Genomic DNA, 17658 nt, shown 5'->3' with positions numbered 1-17658 from the left:
AGTCACAGGTACCCCCGCCGCAGCCACCGGAGTGGTAATCAGCAGGGTCATCTCCAGCTGAAAACAGAGCATCTCAAAGCACTGCGCAGGCCATAATTAGCTCAAAGCCCAGCCCGACCAGGAGGTCTGGAGAGAGTGGCAGGGAGGTGCAGCTGAGGAACTTGGCACTGAGATACGGTGCTTTGTCCCCAGGGTCAGAGTGAGTCAGCAGCTGCCAGAGCCGGCTGGCCTCACCCACCCTCTCCTGGGCCTGTGAGACTCAGCCTCCCTTAACCTGGGCCTCAGCTCCGTCCCACCCCTCCCGGGCCACTTGGTTTTCAAAGCTCAGCCCAGGCCCCACTTCCCTGGTTCTAGCCCACCGCCTCCATACTCCCTGGGCCTCCCCTCTCCTTTCCTGCAAGGCTCCGTTTTAGACTCCATGCCCTTGCAGGAAGCCCTTTGGTTAGTAAGCAGTCAGAAGATGGTTCCAATTTCTAACAACGTAACGAGCTCATTAACTCAGGCTCCAACTCAAAAGTAGAGACCAGGAATGCCTCGTCCATTAACAACAACCAGAAAGGGGGACACCTTCTGGGCAATTAGTTTCAGAGGATTAATGTTCAAGAACTCTTTAGCTTTCAGCTTTTTAAAAAAAAAAATTTTAATGTTTATTTTTGAGAAAGAGAGAGAGAGAGAGAGAGAGAGGGAGACACAGAATCTGAAGCAGGCTCCAGGCTCCGAGCTGTGAGCACCACGCCCGACATGGGGCTCGAACTCACGGACCGTGAGATCGTGACCTGAGCCGAAGTCGGATGCCACCCAGGCGCCCCAACTTTCAGCTTTTTAACTGGTAACTTTTGAGCAGATTGACTCCATGTTTGGACCCTTTCTAATGGAGGCTTTCTCTACACAGCCAGTACCTGAGAGAGAGAGAGTCCTCCAGGATCCAGCCTGTGTGTGTGTGTGTGTGTGTGTGTGTGTGTGTGTGTTTGGGGAGGGGGCACAGGTCTTCCACGTGGAAGAACTGAGTGAATGCCAGAGGCCGTGCAGGCAGCTTGCAGACTTGCTCTGGTTTGACTCAGGCTGTGTGCTGTGAGCAAGTCACTTCGGTTCCCCCATGGGTTCCCACTTCGGTTCCCACTTGGGTTTCCCCATCTAGATAAAGAGCCGGTGGGCCTGCTGCCTTTCCAGTCTGACATTTGAGCACTCTGCTGCACGGGATGGAGCACAGCAGAGGCGGGTTGATACCCCGGGCTCACTTGGGAACTCACCTTTTCCCCCCTAGGGGGTCCGGTGATGGAGCAAAGTTTCAGTTGTGCACCCTACTTAGCGTGGGGGACGGCAAAAGGGCAAGTGCCCTTATCTTCTGAGAAAGGCTTCAGGATACAACGGAAAGGGCCTTGGGGCCCGGCCAGTTTCTGCCTCTGCCATTCACTCACCATGTGTCTTTAATTTAGAGGAGCCTCACCTCCATATGTGCCAAATGGGGTGGTTATAGCCACCAACTAGATTTTGTGAGTCTTCAATGACAGGTGTAAAGGACGCAGGTGCCTAACCCATAGTTGGGTTTGATCTATGGGAGCCACGAGTTATTATGGTTCTCCTGTCACTCACCATGGCACTCAGCACTCGGCCGACGTATTTGGGGTCGCTTCTGCGGGCCACATCGGTAGCAGGGTCCCGACGGAAATTCAGGCTGTGATCCAGGATTGAGAGGCAAATGTCCAGGATGCCTTCTTCAAACTGTTCCAAATGGGACCATCCGTTACGATGAGACAAATGACAAGCAGCGTTCACTATTGAAGGGTACAGGAGCTACATACCGGTGGGAACCACAGGAATGACTCGGGCCCTTTCGCTCCGTGGCCTCTGGGACACGAAGCTCTCTAGGAGCAGCCACCTCGCCCAGCCCAGCGGTTGCCGCGCTTCACCCATGCACCTGCCAGCTTGCCTGCCAGCCTGCAAACTCGTCCGGAGCCCTCGCCATGCACGAGGTCCCGTGCCGAGGTCCCGAGAGGGGACGAGACCCCCTCACTGTCATGGCCCGGGGAGCAAATCACTTAGCCTGCCTGGGCCTCGATTTCCCCATCTGTACGACAGGGGATGGGGCCAAGCTCATCCCAAAGTTTCCATCTGGCCCTGACTATGATTTTGAGCATAGTCTTTAGACTCCGGGGAACTAGTTATAAAGATAAGATATCTCACTAAAAGATTTTGAAGCCGTGTTCCCCAAATAAGACTTATTTGTTGTCACTGCTTCTCAAACAGAGAAGGCCACACTCTCTCCTGCCTTAGGCGCTTTGTGTGTGCTGTTCTTTTGCCTCTGATGTGTTTCTCCAAGATATCTATCTGGCTCCCTTCCCTTTCTCAGGTTTCTGATTAAAAGTTCCTTCCTCAGAGAGGTTTTTCCAGACCATGCCGTCAAAATCAGCCTGCCTTCCACCCCTGGGTGCACTGTATGCCCTTATACATTTTTCCCCCCTTTTGTCTTCCTTCCAATGCAATTCGACCCAAAGGGCCAACATCTAACTAGGCTGAGCACAGCTGAGAACTCTGTGGACTCAGATTGGGGGGGGGTTGGGGTGGGGGGGGTCACAGTAACGAAGGACCAAGAGGCTACGGCTTTGAGAGGCCAAATGCTCACACTAGGGAAGTTTCGTCGTATTCTTACGCAGAATTACGATTAACAGAAAGTGTGTGGTTAACCCGAGCGTCTCTCCTAGGTCTTATCCTCATTCGTCTGTCATGACACCAATAATTCCTCAATGTATTGATTTAGCTGTATATTCGTTTTGCCCCCCTAGACTGTGTCCCCCTCAGAGAGGCAGATAATGTGCTTTTCTCCACCTTCCGTGTCTCGAGTGTGCGGCTGGGGCCTGGCACACAGCGGCTGGTCAATAAATGTCTTCTGAACGAGTACATGTATGACTAGAAGGGCAGGCAGGTAGGCAGGTTTGGGAACTTCTGCCTCTCCGCTGGGACTGCCACAGAGCTTCTTAAGACCCTTTTACCTGCCCGAAGTTCCAGCCGACCATGCCCATTCGATTTGTGCTCCCCACATAGATGATGCCGGCATCTTCCTGAACGTACTCCTCTCTCTCCGCGTGGTTGCTCATAAAGACACCATCCTCTGTTTGATACAAAAGTCAGATCCCAGGCACTAGACTCCTACAGAGGACTATGGAGACCCGTTCTCCCATTCCTGAGGGCCGGCCTGGTGGCTGGAGCAGGCCACACCTGCAGCCCGTCCCCCAACCTCCACCGAGGAACGAAGCCTGTGAGCTCTAATGTTTCCAACTCATACTGTGGGAACTATAAACTTGTAAGAGAACCTGAAATGACCTGGAGGGCAGAAAATGAGACCCTAGGAGGGAGATACTTGCTCCTTCGGGCAAGAAGCGGCCTCCATGCTGTAGAATTATACTGTGGTCATTGTTTTTTTATAGTTACACCACGTGACGCGCTTTGTAAAAGCTCATGGGGTCCCCACAGTAGCCCCGGAGGCGACAGCAGGATTTCCACGTAATGGTAAGGAATTTGAGGCTCAGAAGGATAGAGCCACTGCCCAGACTTACAGAGCTGATTAGGTGGCGGAGCTGGGATGAAAATCCGTGACTTCTGACTTCTGGCTTCTATGCTATTTCCTTATCCCACGCACTCCTGCTACTCAAACTTGAGCCTATAAAAATCATCCCCCCATCTCCTTTCCATCGGTGTTGCTTAGCTGATGGCTAGGCGTGTGGCTGGTTGGATGCCTACCTTGCACCCAGGGGTTAAAGAGCAGTATGAACGTCCCAAGTTTCTGAACGAAGTCATTGCCCTGGGAGGAGATCTGGGTGCTCAGCGTGTACCATCCGATGGGCGCATTGGCAGGACTAGAGATGGAGATGGTCAGAACATTGTCCTTGTTGGACACGAGCTGTGCGCTCCAGCCACCACGACTTATCCCACTGGAGAGCGGAAACACAGCCTTTGTCCTGGCCGACTCTGAGGGGTAAGGCCCTGTAGAAGAAGACAGAGGGTAATGAAAACAGCTGGCCAGACAGTGGGGAGCGATCAGATTCCAACCTAACCACAGGGGTGCTTTGGAGGGGGACGTCATCCCCCGAAGCACCACGGAAGAGCCCTGAAAGTGACGACAGAGAGCAGGTAGGCCAAATCTCTCCTGATTTGAAGAATAGGACTCTTGGGCTCAAAGACCAGCAGAGGCTTGCCCAAGGTCACACCAAGTATCAATGGCAGAGCGGGGTTAGGACCCAGAGCCTAGTGGCCCAGTGTGACACCACCGAACCCTTGGAAGCACAGCCCCAAGGGCCGTTCTAGACCTGTGTGTGGGAGCGGGGAGCAGGTACCTGTGGAGGCTATGAAGCCCAGACTGTCTCCACTGTCAAGACTTCGGTTCAAGTTCATAGAGAAGCTGAAGGGTTGGCCTCTGCGCACGGTGAGCTGCTGGCCGGAGAACCTGTCTGTGCGATGTGCCTGCCGGTTGGAGGTCACCTGCCAGTTGATACTCTGGGGTTCTAAAGCTGGAAGACAGAAGAGGGGACCTAAGGTCCTGGAAAGCGAGGGAAGGTGGGGTGGGGAAAGGCGTACGTTACCACAAGGACAAGCTTTTGGGTGGGGCCGGTTGGGGAAGAGTCCAACTTCTAGGAAGCACCCCATTAAAATTCAAAGACCTTGATGGAGCAAGGTGAGCCCTTCACACCCTTTTCCCCGTTCTGTCCCTTCAGGCAGCTGAGCCTCTCTGCACACACTACCCACAAGGCTTGAGAATATCCTCTCTTCCACTCGATCAACCGTCACTGGACCCTGAAAGAACAGGCCATGCGTTCAGCATAGCTTCACCCAACCAGCCAGGAGAACCAGGTAACCAGCCCTGGGTAATCACACTCTGTGTCGCGGGAGCGTCATTGCTTTGGGGGTGGGGGTGGGGGCTCACGCAGGACTGGGAGGGGGCGCTGTCTCTCAAATCCGCCACGCTGGTTTGCCTCGCTTTGCTTTTTTCCCCTTCGGGCCTTCCCAGATACCAAGTGCCACATCCAGCAAATACTGACCCGTGTATTTCTTGCTTTCCCTAGATGTGCAGCACCTGGATGTCGGCCTGGGTCTCTGCTGCTGGCTGAGGAGGACAGCAGGACTCCTTAGTGCTCTAAGGAGCACTTCTAGGCCTAGAGATGGGGCGATCACTGGTCCGGAGGGGACTTTCAAATGCTCACCGAAAACAGTGGTAGATAGCAACAAGTCAAAGCTCCAGGAGTTCTCTGGATAAGATGCTGAGGGCAAACATCTCGGACGCCTTCTTTTTTTAAAAAAAATTGTTTTTAATGTTTATTTATCTTTGAGAGAGAGAACGAGACAGAGTGGATGAGCAGGGGAGGGGCAGAGATAGAGGGGGGACACAGAATCTGAAGCAGCCTCCAGGCTCTGAGCTGTCAGCACAGAGCCCGATGCGGGGCTTGAACCCACGGACCGCGAGATCATGACCTGAACCGAGGTCGGATGCCCGACCGACTGAGCCACCCAGGCGCCCCCAAACCCCTTCTTATGTGATTGTGGAACTAAACTGAGGAGGGTTTATGACCCACGCCATGATGTACAAGGAGTGTCACCTGCATAAACCTTCTGAGAAAGTTTATTCCTTCAAGCAAGAATTTGAGATGTTTTGTGATCCATTCCTCTGCAAACCAAACCGTTTTTCTGGCTTTATGATGGGAGTGTGGTGACGCATTCCCATAGACGTGCCAGGCACAACTATTTTTTTTTTTTATATGTGTCTGTCTCTCTCCATCAGAATATGTCTTCTTTTTTTTTTTTTTTAATGTTTATTTATTGTTGAGAGAGAGAGAGCTCGTGAGCAGGGGAGAGGCAGAGAGAGAGGGAGACCCAGGATCCAAAGCAGGCTCCCGGCTCCGAGCTGTCGGCGCAGAGCCTGACTCGGGGCTCGAACCCAAGAACCCGTGAGATCGTGACCTGTGCTGAAGTCAGATGCTTGACCAGCTGAGCCACCTAGAATGTGCCTTCTTGATCTTCCCGTTCTGATGCCTGGCGCCTTGCTTGGTGGTGTTAGGACAAGTAGATAAACCAATGGATGAAGGAATAACTGAACAAATAAAAAAACTAGTCACGCAACAGCCATGATGACGACAGCTCAAAATTTTGTCCATAAGGAAAGGTGTGCAGGGGGCATCCAATCACCAAACACATCTAGAGTACCTAGTATTTGCAGGACATTACATTAAGCACGACGCCGGGGGTGTAAACATGTATGAAAAGCAGTTTTAACCCTCCAAGAGCTTCAGCCGTGGGTAAGACAAGCCCAAGTGGGACTGGATGATGGGAAGGGGGTGAGTCCACTCTCCCCCGATAAAAGGTGGCTAGGAGAGGCAGGCAGAAAAGAACCACTTCCGGTCGTAGAGATCAGAAAAGCCTTCGTTGGAAGTGCCAGGTCTTGGAGAGAGTTTTGTTCGATGCGAAGGGATTCCAGAAGGTGGGGAAGGGAATCCGAAGGCAGGGCAAGCAGGGGTGTCATTTGGCTAGCGCAGAGGCGCTGCGCACAAGAGGAAGGGGGGGCGGGAGAGGGTGGGCCTCCGAGGCAGGCCTGGGGCCAGGGGCTCCGGCCCAAGCAGCTGGAGAGATGGGTACAGGCTCATCAAAGACACTCCCAAGTGAAATGCAGGCTGTCCGGGCTGGTGTGAGCCGAAGACAGCGGGTCCAGGGAGGGATCTTGCCACCAGCTCAGGGTTTAAACCCCCGTGTCCTTCTCTGCATCTCCCAACACCAAGCGTGAGCCCCGGCACGAAGGAGCCAAACTCCGCAGCAGGGTGCCTGCGGGATGCACCGGGGCCTCTCTGAGCGGGGAGGTGAGGAGAGCGGGGCTCACATGTGGCCTCGGTCTCCTGCATACGCCAACTGCTGTTAACAATACACAGAGCACATGGCCGACATCGTGGGTGGAATCCTCATACGCATTGGAAACTGACGCTCAGGGGGATAAACTTCTGAGTTGGGGTCCGTAGGCCTAGCAACTGGCAGAGCCAGGTTCTGAACTCAGGTCTTACTGGCACCGTCCTGTTGCCGGCAGCCCCTGGGTCCCTGCCTGGAAGGGGGACCCGTGCAGGACCTTCAGTTCCCAAGTTACCCAGGGGGTGAGTGGACCTCACCATGCATTTTCCTCCCCATGGGCATGTTCATTCCGACAAAGAAGAGAGAGTGAGCAGGGCAGGGAAGGGAAATGTGTTCCCAAATAGCATTCGCTCTGCACGGGGGGCAGGGGGGGGGGTTTGCATAAAACGGGAGCAGCCTGTCCCTGCCGCCCGGAGTGGACAGGGCAGCTCGAGTGCCTGCTCGTGAAGCCTCCGGTGTGGTTTCTGGAAACTTTCTCCTTCCACTGGCCGTCACCTGCAGTCACTGTCCTGCCTCTGAACCCTAGGACTGGCTCTGCCAGCCCCCAAATCGAGGATCTGGTCACCCTATCTGTGGATTTCCTCATTTCCCTCCCCCCTCCACCCCTTCATGTCCCCCTAATCACAGCCCCCTCTGCCAGAGTGGAAGGGAGGGGAAGGGCAGGGAGCGGGGGAGGGACACAACCATGTAAGGTTCTTCTCAGGTTTACGAGCCTCAGGGCAGTTTTCTGCACCAGTCTGGACAGAACAAAAGGGAGGAAGGGAGAGTTGTGTGATGTGACTCTGACGGTGGACTCATTAACACACACTCTTAAAAAAACATCAGAGGGAAAGGAACCTTGGAGACGGATCATGTGCTCACGTCCTTATTCCGGATGCGAGCACAGGGAGGCCCGGAAGGTGGCTTGCCCACAATGGGACACTCTGGATTCTCATTCCCGTGTTCTCCTGGTCCCATGCCACCTCCCTGAGTTCTGCTCGCCTCTCGTGTCAGGCCTGGGGCCACGACTCCAGTTCCTTCTCCTGAGAATAGCATTGCCACCAGCAGTCCCAATGGGGCAGAGACTGCTAAGTGTCCCTCCCGATATTTCCTCACCCCTTCTTTCTTGGTAATTAAATCCCCCATATAACTGGGCACTACATTTCCTGGGCCCCCCTGCAGCCGGGGACGGGGGCGGGGATGGGGAAGAGTAGTTGTGAATGAATTCTGGCCAATGACCCATAGGCAGAAGTTCTATACGTTAACTGCCAGGACACCTCTTTTTTTTTTTTTTTTTTTCATTGAGCTAAAATTCACAGAACATGAAATTGGCCACTTTAGCCGTTTTAAAGTGGACGCTTCGGAGGCGCTTAGTACGTTCACCATGTTGTGAAACCATCACCACTATCCGGTTTCAGAACCACTCATCAATCCCCATTCCCCCTTGGCGACCACTAACCTGCTTTCTGTTCCCCATGGACTGGCCTCTTCTGGACATTTCGTATAAAAGGAACCACACAGATAGGTGGTCTTTAGGGTTGGTTTCTTTCGCTTAGCATTACGTTTTCAAGGTTCAGCCATGTGATGGCATTTTGGGGGAGTTCATTCCTGCCTCTGGCTGCATGATATGGCTATACCATATTTCGTTCAGCCGCTCATCAGTTGAGGGACATTTGGGTTCTTTCTGCCTTTTGGCTCTTCTGGATAGTGCTGCTATGAACGTTCATATGCAAGCATTTGTTTGAATACCTGTTTTCAGTTCCTTTGAGGAAACCTCTTTTTAAAAGCAGTTGGCAGGGGCAACCCCGGGTGGCTCAGTCGGTGAAACGTCTGATTCTGGCTCAGGTCAGGATCTCGCAGTTCGTGAGTTGGAGCCCAGCGTCGGGCTCTGCACTGGTGGTGTGGAGCCTGCTTGGGATCCTCTCTCTCTCTCCCTCCTTCTCTCTCTCTCTCTGCCCCTTCCTCACTTGCATGCTCGCTTGCTCTCTCTCTCTCAAAATAAAGAAATCAACTAAAAAAATGAAAACAAATAAAAATAGTTGACAAATGCCCTTAATCTGCTTACCTCCAGAGCCCGGGCCCCCGGGGATCCGTGCACCTGCCTTCTGCACCCAGAACTGCCTACATCAAGATCAATTGTTGAAGGAAGAAGTAAATTCCTGTCTTGTGTCTCTAAGCCATTGCTCCTTGGGAACTCGGTGTTATTCATTACCAAACCTAATCGCATACACCCGAAATGTAACTCCCACCCACTTATTCTGTGGTCTACCTTTGGCAGGGATAGCATGAGAAGCACAGAACAGATTCCAGACTGTGCTACTAGTCAGCTGTCTCCATCTTTATCAGCCTGGCTCTGTAATTGAATCACCCACCGCAGACAGGACAGCAGTAGACAGAGGTTGCCAGCTGTGTGGCTGGGGTTCTTGCTTCCTATTCCGGGGGGGGGCCACACCATGCAATTGCTGGTAGGTGATCCAACATGACATAATTGATACTCAAGTGGTTAGGTCTTCCCCACCTGCCCAGGTCCTGTCTCTAGACAAGACAGATTTTTATCTTACAGATTTCTAGACCTAATTAGGTTGATAGATAAACTAAAAACCATCTAGCTGAGTGTCTTCAAGCATTTTGTTAGAGACCACATTAAGAAATACATTTTCCAGAGTATGGGGTGCCTGGGTGGCTCAGTTGGTTAAGTGTTCACCTCTTGATTTTGGCGCAGGTCATGATCTCACAGTTCATGAGTTTGAGCCCTGAGTCGGGCTCTGAGCTGAGTGGAGCCTGGTTGGGATTCTCTCTCTCTCTGCTCCTACCCCACTCACTCATGCTCGCTCTCTCTCTCTCTCTCTCTCTCAAAGGAAGGAAGGAAGGTAGGAAGGAAGGAATGAAGGAAAAGGAAGGAAGAAAGAAAGAAAGAAAGAAAGAAAGAAAGAAAGAAAGAAAAGAAAGAAGGAAGGAAGAAAGAAAGAAAGAAAGAAAAGAAAGGAAGGAAGAAAAGAAAGAAAGAAAAGAAAGGAAGGAATAAAGAAAGAAAGGAAGGAAGGAAGGAAGGAAGGAAGAAAAGAAAAGAAAGGAAAGAATGAAGGAAGGAAGAAAGAAAAGAAAGAAAGAAAAGGAAAGAAGGAAGGGAGAAAAGAAAGAAAAGAAAGAAAGAAAAGAAAGGAAGGAAGAAAGAAAGAAAAGAAAAGAAAGGAAGGAAGGAAGGAAGAAAAGAAAGAAAGAAAAGAAAGGAAGGAAGAAAGAAAAGAAAGAAAGGAAGGAAGAAAGAAAAGAAAGAAAAGGAAGGAAGGGAGGAAGAAAAGAAAGGAAGGAAGAAAAGAAAAGAAGAAAGGAAGGAAGGAAGGAAGGAAGAAAGAAAGAAAAGAAAAGAAGGAAGGAAATAAGAAAGAAAAGAAAGAAAAGAAAGGAAGAAAGAAAAGAAGAAAGAAAAGAAAGAAAGGAAGGAAGAAAGAAACAAAGAAAGAAAGAAAAGAAAGGAAGGAAGGAAGGAAGAAAGAAACAAAGAAAGAAAGAGAGAGAGAAAGAAAGGAAATTTTAGAGTGTTTAGATACATGGGTCTACAACTAAGTTTCATAAAACAATACTAACCTTTACTATGTACAATGTACCGATATTTTCTCTTCTACTTCTTCCTTTTTTTTTTTTGGATGGCTGGTCATAATCCACTAAACTGATTTTACAGTCTTCTAATGAGTGACAACAGGCAGCTTGAAAAACAGTGATGTAATCCCATATTCCCGTCTTACAGGAAGAACACTGAGGCCCCCAGAGGGTTATAGGGTAGTTTAGAAGCAGAGCTTGGCTCAGAAACCAGGTCTGAAATCCTGGTCACTGAGGGGCTGTGAACCACTCCCAGTTCTCCCTCTTCTCCCTGTCACTCCCCTCTAGGCACCTGGAACACCCCCTAGTTCCTGGCCAGTCTCCCACTGGCCCTGGGCACACAGGGCTTTCCTCTCAGATCTCAGGTCTCTTGAGCCTGGCCCATTTCCCTTCGTCCCTCCCCACCCCCACCACGTTCGGACAAGTTCAATCCCTGTGCAGCATGGGGGGGGGTGGGGTGGGTACTGTCCCTTGGCACCCAGCTGGTGGGGAAGACGGGGTTCTGCGGGCAGCTGAACAAGGGGCTGGTGAAGCTCCCTGGGGTGCTGGGGCATGAGCCCTGCACTGGCAGTCTGGAGGGCCTTGGGCAAGCTCCCCACATCTCCATCTGTAGAAGGGACAGTGACACCTGAACATCCTCCCTTGTAGGGTTATTATTGGGATCCAACGTGTGCCCTTCACTAACGCCTGGGCCCCAGGGGGCAGGGCAGAGGGACAAATCCCTTGGGCTCCTTCCCACACGTAATGGCAATAGCAACACAGGATAGAAGAGGGCTTGAGCTTTCTCATGGGCTGCCATCGAGGGCCTCGGATGCACCAGGCACCGTGCATTTTTTACCTGCGTTACGTCCTTCGATAGTTACAAAACCCCTACGATGTCGTTATGCCCATTTCACGGATGAGAGATTTGAAAATCCAGTTGGCTGACGTCATCTGCCAAGTAGCACATGCTCAGGCAGCTCCTGGACCCAAGCCCAGACTGGAAGCCAAGTTTTGCCTGACCACACGTGACTCCTAGCTGCCACCGACTTCAGCACGGTGCCAGGAAGCTGCCAGAGAGAAGGGGCCCCCATGGCCTACTCCCTGCCTTGACATTACATGGTCAGGGGCACGGGGAGGAAGAAGGATTCCTTGGCCCCTTCACTTCCAAAGACAGGTGAGAACCTCTTGGCCCCGTGGGTCTCCAGCCTGGCCGCACATAAGAATAGCCTAGAGAGTCTTACTGGCCTGAGCCCCTTCCTAGACCAACTAAATTAGGATCTCACGGTTAGGGTCAGCATTGGTGGGTTTTGTTGGATGTTTTTTGCTGTTTTAAACCCTGCTGGTGATTCTAACACGCCAGCAGGACTGAGAATCACTCCCGTAGGCCTGTGCGTCATTGGACATCCATCAGAGGACTCTCACGACCAAGTGCCTCACCGGAGCCACACGGCAGCTCTGGGAAGCAGGAGGGGGAAATCGCTGCCTCCTTTTTACAGGGGGAGGAAGCTAAGGCTAAGAGCAGGGAAGGCCAGGCACCTTCTGAACCCATCCCCCAGCCCCTACCAAAAACCCTGGGGCCTTGTTCCCTCCGCTTGGAGGTGATAGGGAAAAGAATTTCCTGCCTTCAGCTCACACCCCAGGCCGGCATGTGGGCCCTGGGGAGAGGGATTGCCCCATCCGTGGAGCACAGCCCAGCAGGGTGGAGACAGACTGAGAAGTTATATGAGGTGAATAAAAACGACACAAAGACGAGAACTGGGGACTTGAGAAGGGGCTGGTGAGGGGGTCGGGGATGGGGGTCTTAGTGGGAGAGGTTCCTTGGAAAAACTCCTCGATTAAAAAAAGGGACTTCATCTCATAGCGTCTGTCTTCAGACCCCAAGGCAAGGAGGAACTAGGCTCAGGAAAAGAAGTTCCCAAGTAATAATGAGCCATGCGGCCTGAGCATCTAGAAAGGGGATATTAAAAGAGCCCCATTAAAAAAATTTTTTTTAATGTTTATTTTTGAGAGAGAGAGAGAGAGAGAGAGAGAGAGAGAGATTGAGCACGAGTGGGAGAGGGGCAGAGAGAGAGGGAGACACAGAATCCGAAGCGGGCTCCAGGCTCTGAGCTGTCAGCACAGAGCCCAACGCGGGCTCGAACCCACGAACCACAAGATCATGACCTGAGCTGGAGTTAGACGTTTAACCAACTGAGCCACCCAGGCGCCCCTAAAAGAGCCCCATTTCAGAGAGGAGAGAGCTGAGACACATGGTTAAGTCAGCTGCCTAAGGTCACTCAGCTAGCAGAGACAGAGCTGAGACGCAACCCAGGGCCCCTCTCTGGATGTGAGCCTGTCACCCTTTGGCGATTCGACCTCCCCATACAATCTTGGGTAGCAAAAGTGGAAATGGGCAGCCTGCGTTGCAAGGGGATACAGCCGCTGGCAGGTCTGGGTCCGACGAGGGCAGGGGGACAGCAGCGGCTACCCCAGGTGAGAGGAAGCTGCTGGGCCTGAGGCAGGCAGGGGGCAGCTGTCCTCCTCCACAAGCTGAGCCTGAGGGCTGCAACCCTGAGCCCCGGAGCCTTACAGGGCGGCTCGGCCTGCAGAGAGAGCCTAGATGTTGCTCTGGTCCCGGGGGCTGAAACGCAAAGCGAGGGCCCCTGCGAGGAGAGTCCTGGACGCTTCCGGGTCTACAGACGGAGGCAGGACCCCAGCAGGAATGCCCGACTGCTTCTACAGAAGAAAGAGCCGCCGGTGTCCCAGCTCCGGGGAAAAATGCTTTGCGGCAGACCCACAGCCCAGAATGGCACGGGTCCTTTGCACATCGGGAACGAGGCCCGGAAGGTAGTGGTCTGCCCAGTAAAGCAATTGGCAAGAAAGCTGACGGCCCCAGGGGGACAGAGGGTTTCGTCCCCAGAAGGTCGGTCCTGGCCTCCCACAGGTTTGTACCCCGAGGACTCTGCCTCTGACCCCGGGCCCCCAAGTGGCTCTGGGGGAGAGGGAACAGGGCTTCCCCTGCAGGTGAGCCCAATGTCCCCAGTGGGCAGCAGGCCCAGGACACCCCCCCCCCCCACCGCTGCCAGCCACACCTTCCTCTGCCACCGTGGTCCCCACCACAGCCCAGACTGCTCTCTCTGAGCCCCTGCAGATTCCAACTAGAACCTTAAGTTAGGAACGGGACACAGAGTCCTCTCAAACCTGCACACGTGGGACCCTGCTGGTCCCCTGGGTCACGCCTGCCGGCCCACCCACATTTCGTTTCCTGTTCCCTGTGCCCAGAACACTCCTCACCCCGCAAAACTCCTCGCTGTGCCCGACTCCTTGTGACCAAATGCCGTCTGCTTCGCTCCCCCGGCGCCATCCCTGGTTGAGTTAATCTCCTCCCCGCCTCGGCCCCCACAGCACGGGGGTCGATTTGCAATGCAGCCTCGTGACAGTCCACCTTGCGGGTCACTTGCCTACCAACTGGTGTTTCCAAGCGCTGTCAGGCTGAGAGCTCACGGAAGGCAGAGACCACAGTTCATTTGTCTTTGTCCCCGTCTGCACCTCCCCTTGGCTCCTTTCCCGAGGTGTCCAACAGGTAAAATTCATTCATTCGGAAAACATTTTCTGAGCACCGCCTGGCTGGGGGGCTAAACGCTGAGCTAGGAACTGCCTGTGTGACAATGTGACACGTCGAAGGGAGTGAAGATAATTCACCTGTCTCTCCCCTGCCTTTTTAAAAAATTGATTTTTTTTTTCCCCCAACCGGCTATTGTCTACCTTCTGTTGTGACCTTAGGACATCTCTGGTCGATTTAGATGCTGAGCTCTTAGAGCTCAGCGTCTCCACGAGTCACAGGCACTGACACGCTGGGCCCACACGTGTGGAGCAGCCTCACGGCGGGCAGGTTTGGGGGGATGGGGCTTGCAGGGCCTGCAGAGCTATTGGGGGGGTACACTAGGCCCTGGGGCCCATGCTCCCCGCCCCTGGTTTTCCTCTCATGGCACAGCATTTCCTACTAGAAGGAGCCTGGAGTCTATTTACTCCAGGCCTTTCCTCTTGCAAATGGAAACCTGAGGCTCGGTGACGTTAAGGAACACAAAAGCAGCTGGGGAAGAGAGTTCAAGTTCGGTACCGCTTTTCCGTGTCACAGAGGTCACACACGCTCATCTAGGAACTCAGCTCTGGTAATAGGACAGAATGGAAAGGGCAGTCTGGCTTCTGCTACCAACTTTCTGTGCGGCCCCGACAGTCCGCCTAGAGGGAGGGAGTCGGCCCAGGGGACCCTGACATCCCCTCGTGCTAACGTCTGCAGGATCCAGAGCTCTTCTCGGCAACCCAGCAATGCTGCAGGTGCACAGGAGGAAACGGGGGACCGTGGGGGCCGAGGGGGTTTTGTGTTTGCAGCCCCCCCCCGCCCCCGTCCTGCTCTTTGGGATTCCGAAGTAACCGGCCTTCGCCGTTTGCATCGTGCTGAGCGATTTCTTTGGCAAAGCTTCCCCAGGTCCTAACCCCCACTCGCGATATTTTACAGGTTTGACTCATGCCTTGTTTGGGTTTGGCGTCTCTGGCAACCCACTAGGCTGAGCACCCATGACAGGCAATAATTAGCACGCTGCCTGGCAGGGGTGCTCACAAGAGCCCAGAGCCTCCACCGGCGACCGGCGACCGCAGAACTAAAAAACCTGTACTTCCTGTAGCTCCTTTCCACCTCCTTCCCCGGTGCTGCTTGCAGGGATGGCCTGTGGTACACCTGCTCCTTCCGCCCCGGGGAAGTTTCAGCTCATCAAGTCCCTTTCAAAAAAGAGCCTGCGGTGCTTCCGGATGTGTGGTTTACTTAGGAACATTCCAGCCGCGCTAATGATTTTTTTTTTTTTTTTTTAATCAACTTACACGCCATCACTCTCTCTCCCTTGGAGCTCTGAGATGTGCTTTTCTTTGCTGACATGACTGACAGCTGGGAAAACCGCACTGAGAAATACGGGAAGCAGGTCTCAGCCGGCTTGAAAGGGGCGAGACTCGTCCATCTGTCCGAGGGATGTGAGGTCCAGCTGGGTTGAATACACGGCCCATTACTCTGGACTACATTCCAAGCATGTTCTACCCCTGGAACCACGCTGGAGGGACTAGGCAGCCACTGAGAAAGAGGCGCCTTTGAATGCCCTCCTTAAATACTAAGATCTAGCCTTCAGAGCCCCTGGGGCAGCTGTCCCGAGCTGAACACTGGCCTCTCAGGCTGGTCCAGGAGAAGCTTCCAGCAAGGACCTGTAGAGTAGACGCCATGCACTCACCTGTCATGTTCGCCTTCCTCTGCCTCTTCTCTGGGAATGGTGCGGACAGACGGACAGAAGGTGTGGGGAGACAGCTGGGGATCTCCTTACCATTTATAGCAGCCTCTCCTACACATCCAATTAGAATTCTAATGAGGTGGGCGAGGCACCAGGTCATTCCTGTCGTGCATGTAAACGTTTCACTTACGACATACTTGTCACCCAATGGAAGGTCATCCTGTTTGTGCAAGACCAGCTTAGGGAGAAGAAGGGAGATAAGAAACACCAGGCGTTCACTTTTATGATTTTTTTTTTTCCCCGAAGACAAACTTCCTGGATTGTAGGGTTTAGGAAATGATGTCATGCTTTTCTCCAGGTACCTTGTCCAGAGTTGGTGCTAACAAGTCCTCCGGGAGGTCAACTCTTTCTAAAGAAGCAGCAGGGACAGCCACAGAACGCGTAGTCGTGACACGGTGTCATGCCACTTCTGCCTCGTGCTCTCTGTAAGAGGGAGGGTAGGTCCTGCATGGTCTGTCTCGGGGCCCAGGCTCCACACCGGTTTAAAAAAGGTGGAGGGGGGCATGGGGGTGGGGGGGACTCAGACAGTCTACCTCTTGTGTGTGCTTGTTTGTCATTTACGTATTTTCCCCCAAACCCCTCTTGTGGGTATTTACAAGCACCAAGGTTTCCTGTGATCGACAAAGGAGTTTAAAAACATCATAATGCCGGAGCGCTGGGGTGGCTCAGTCCGTGAAGCATCCGACTCGTGATGTTGGGCTCAGGTCACGACCTCACAGTTCGTGGGTTCGAGCTCGCCTTCGGGCCCTGTGCCGAGAGCAAGGAGCCTGCTTGCGATTCTCTCTCTCCCTCCCTCTGTCTGCCCTCCTCCGGCTTGCTCTCTCTCTCTCAAAAACAACGAACTGAATAAATAAACAACCAAATAAACGCTAAAAAAAAAAAAAAATGTAGCATAATGCTTCAAAGATTCATGACAGAGCAGAGACGATTCAAGGCCTCCCCCAGAGGTGGAGGGGGAATGGAGACCTAGCACCACAAAGACAGGATTCAGTCTCTAGGGACAAGGTGGGCAGGCTGGGCCTTGAGAAAGCTGAGACGGAATAGACAGGTGGGTTGGAAAGGAGAAATCAGCGTCCTCTGTCCAGCCTCTCAGCTCCCACGGGCATTTTGCACCGTGCGTACTTTGGGACCTCGTTTACCGATGCATGTCACCACACCAGATCACCTGTTTACGTCTGCCCCCATCCCTAGACTGAGCTCTGGGAAACACGGGCTGTGTGTTACTCGCATCTTCTCAGAGCCTAGCGTCGGGCTTGGCACACGTATTTTTGGATAAGTGAATCAATCACCATAAACGCGGAAGTGTTGAAAGTTTATTTGTTTATTTGGCTGGGGGGGGGCGGGGCGGGTAGGGGCAGAGAGAGAGGGAGACTGAATCCCGAGCAGGATCCGTGCTGTCAGCGCAGAGCCCGACTCAGGGCTCGAGCTCACGAACTTTGAGATCGCGACCTGAGTCGAAATCGGGAGTCAGATTGTAACCGGCTGAGCCACCCAGGGGCCCCAAACATGGAAATATTAACCGCCGTCAAATTAGTGCTCGCCGTGGGCAGATCAAACATCTCATATCTGTTACCTTTTCTCATCTTGATAGCAATCCTATGACATAGGATTTCTATCTCACAGCGGGAGAAACGGGGTTAACTTGAGTCTCTGCAAACCGGGAGATCACACCCATATGTGAACACCTCCAGAGCCTGTTTGAAGTCCGCTGGCCAAGCCAGGTGCCATCACACCCATGACAGGCAGAATGTGACCCCCCCTTCCCACCTTGGCTCTGGCAAATGACCAAGAAGAGAGCAGAGGGGTGGATGACAAAGAGTGCTGGACCCTGACGAGGGGGTTTGAGTGGGGGTCTTGGCCCCCACTGGCTGTGACTCGAGACCCTAAGAACTTCGTGCATCAT

At 53.1% G+C, this 17658-nt stretch overlaps 1 protein-coding gene across 1 annotated transcript in view; it reads right to left on the bottom strand.

The window, feature by feature from the left end:
• Positions 1-15705, bottom strand: part of TGM3 (transglutaminase 3) — a 38476-nt gene extending 22771 nt beyond the window's left edge. The window contains exons 1-5 of the mRNA XM_042979830.1: positions 15699-15705; positions 4332-4589; positions 3739-3981; positions 2991-3109; positions 1594-1722 (exon numbers count right to left, since the gene is read on the bottom strand). Of these exons, the coding sequence (XP_042835764.1) occupies positions 1594-1722; positions 2991-3109; positions 3739-3981; positions 4332-4589; positions 15699-15705 (756 nt within the window). The remainder of the gene's footprint in view (positions 1-1593; positions 1723-2990; positions 3110-3738; positions 3982-4331; positions 4590-15698) is intronic.
• Positions 15706-17658: the final 1953 nt, after the last annotated feature.

Source organism: Panthera tigris, chromosome A3 (assembly GCF_018350195.1).
Source record: "Panthera tigris isolate Pti1 chromosome A3, P.tigris_Pti1_mat1.1, whole genome shotgun sequence".
Lineage (NCBI taxonomy): Eukaryota > Metazoa > Chordata > Mammalia > Carnivora > Felidae > Panthera > Panthera tigris.
This window is presented reverse-complemented; position numbering and strand designations above follow the sequence as displayed.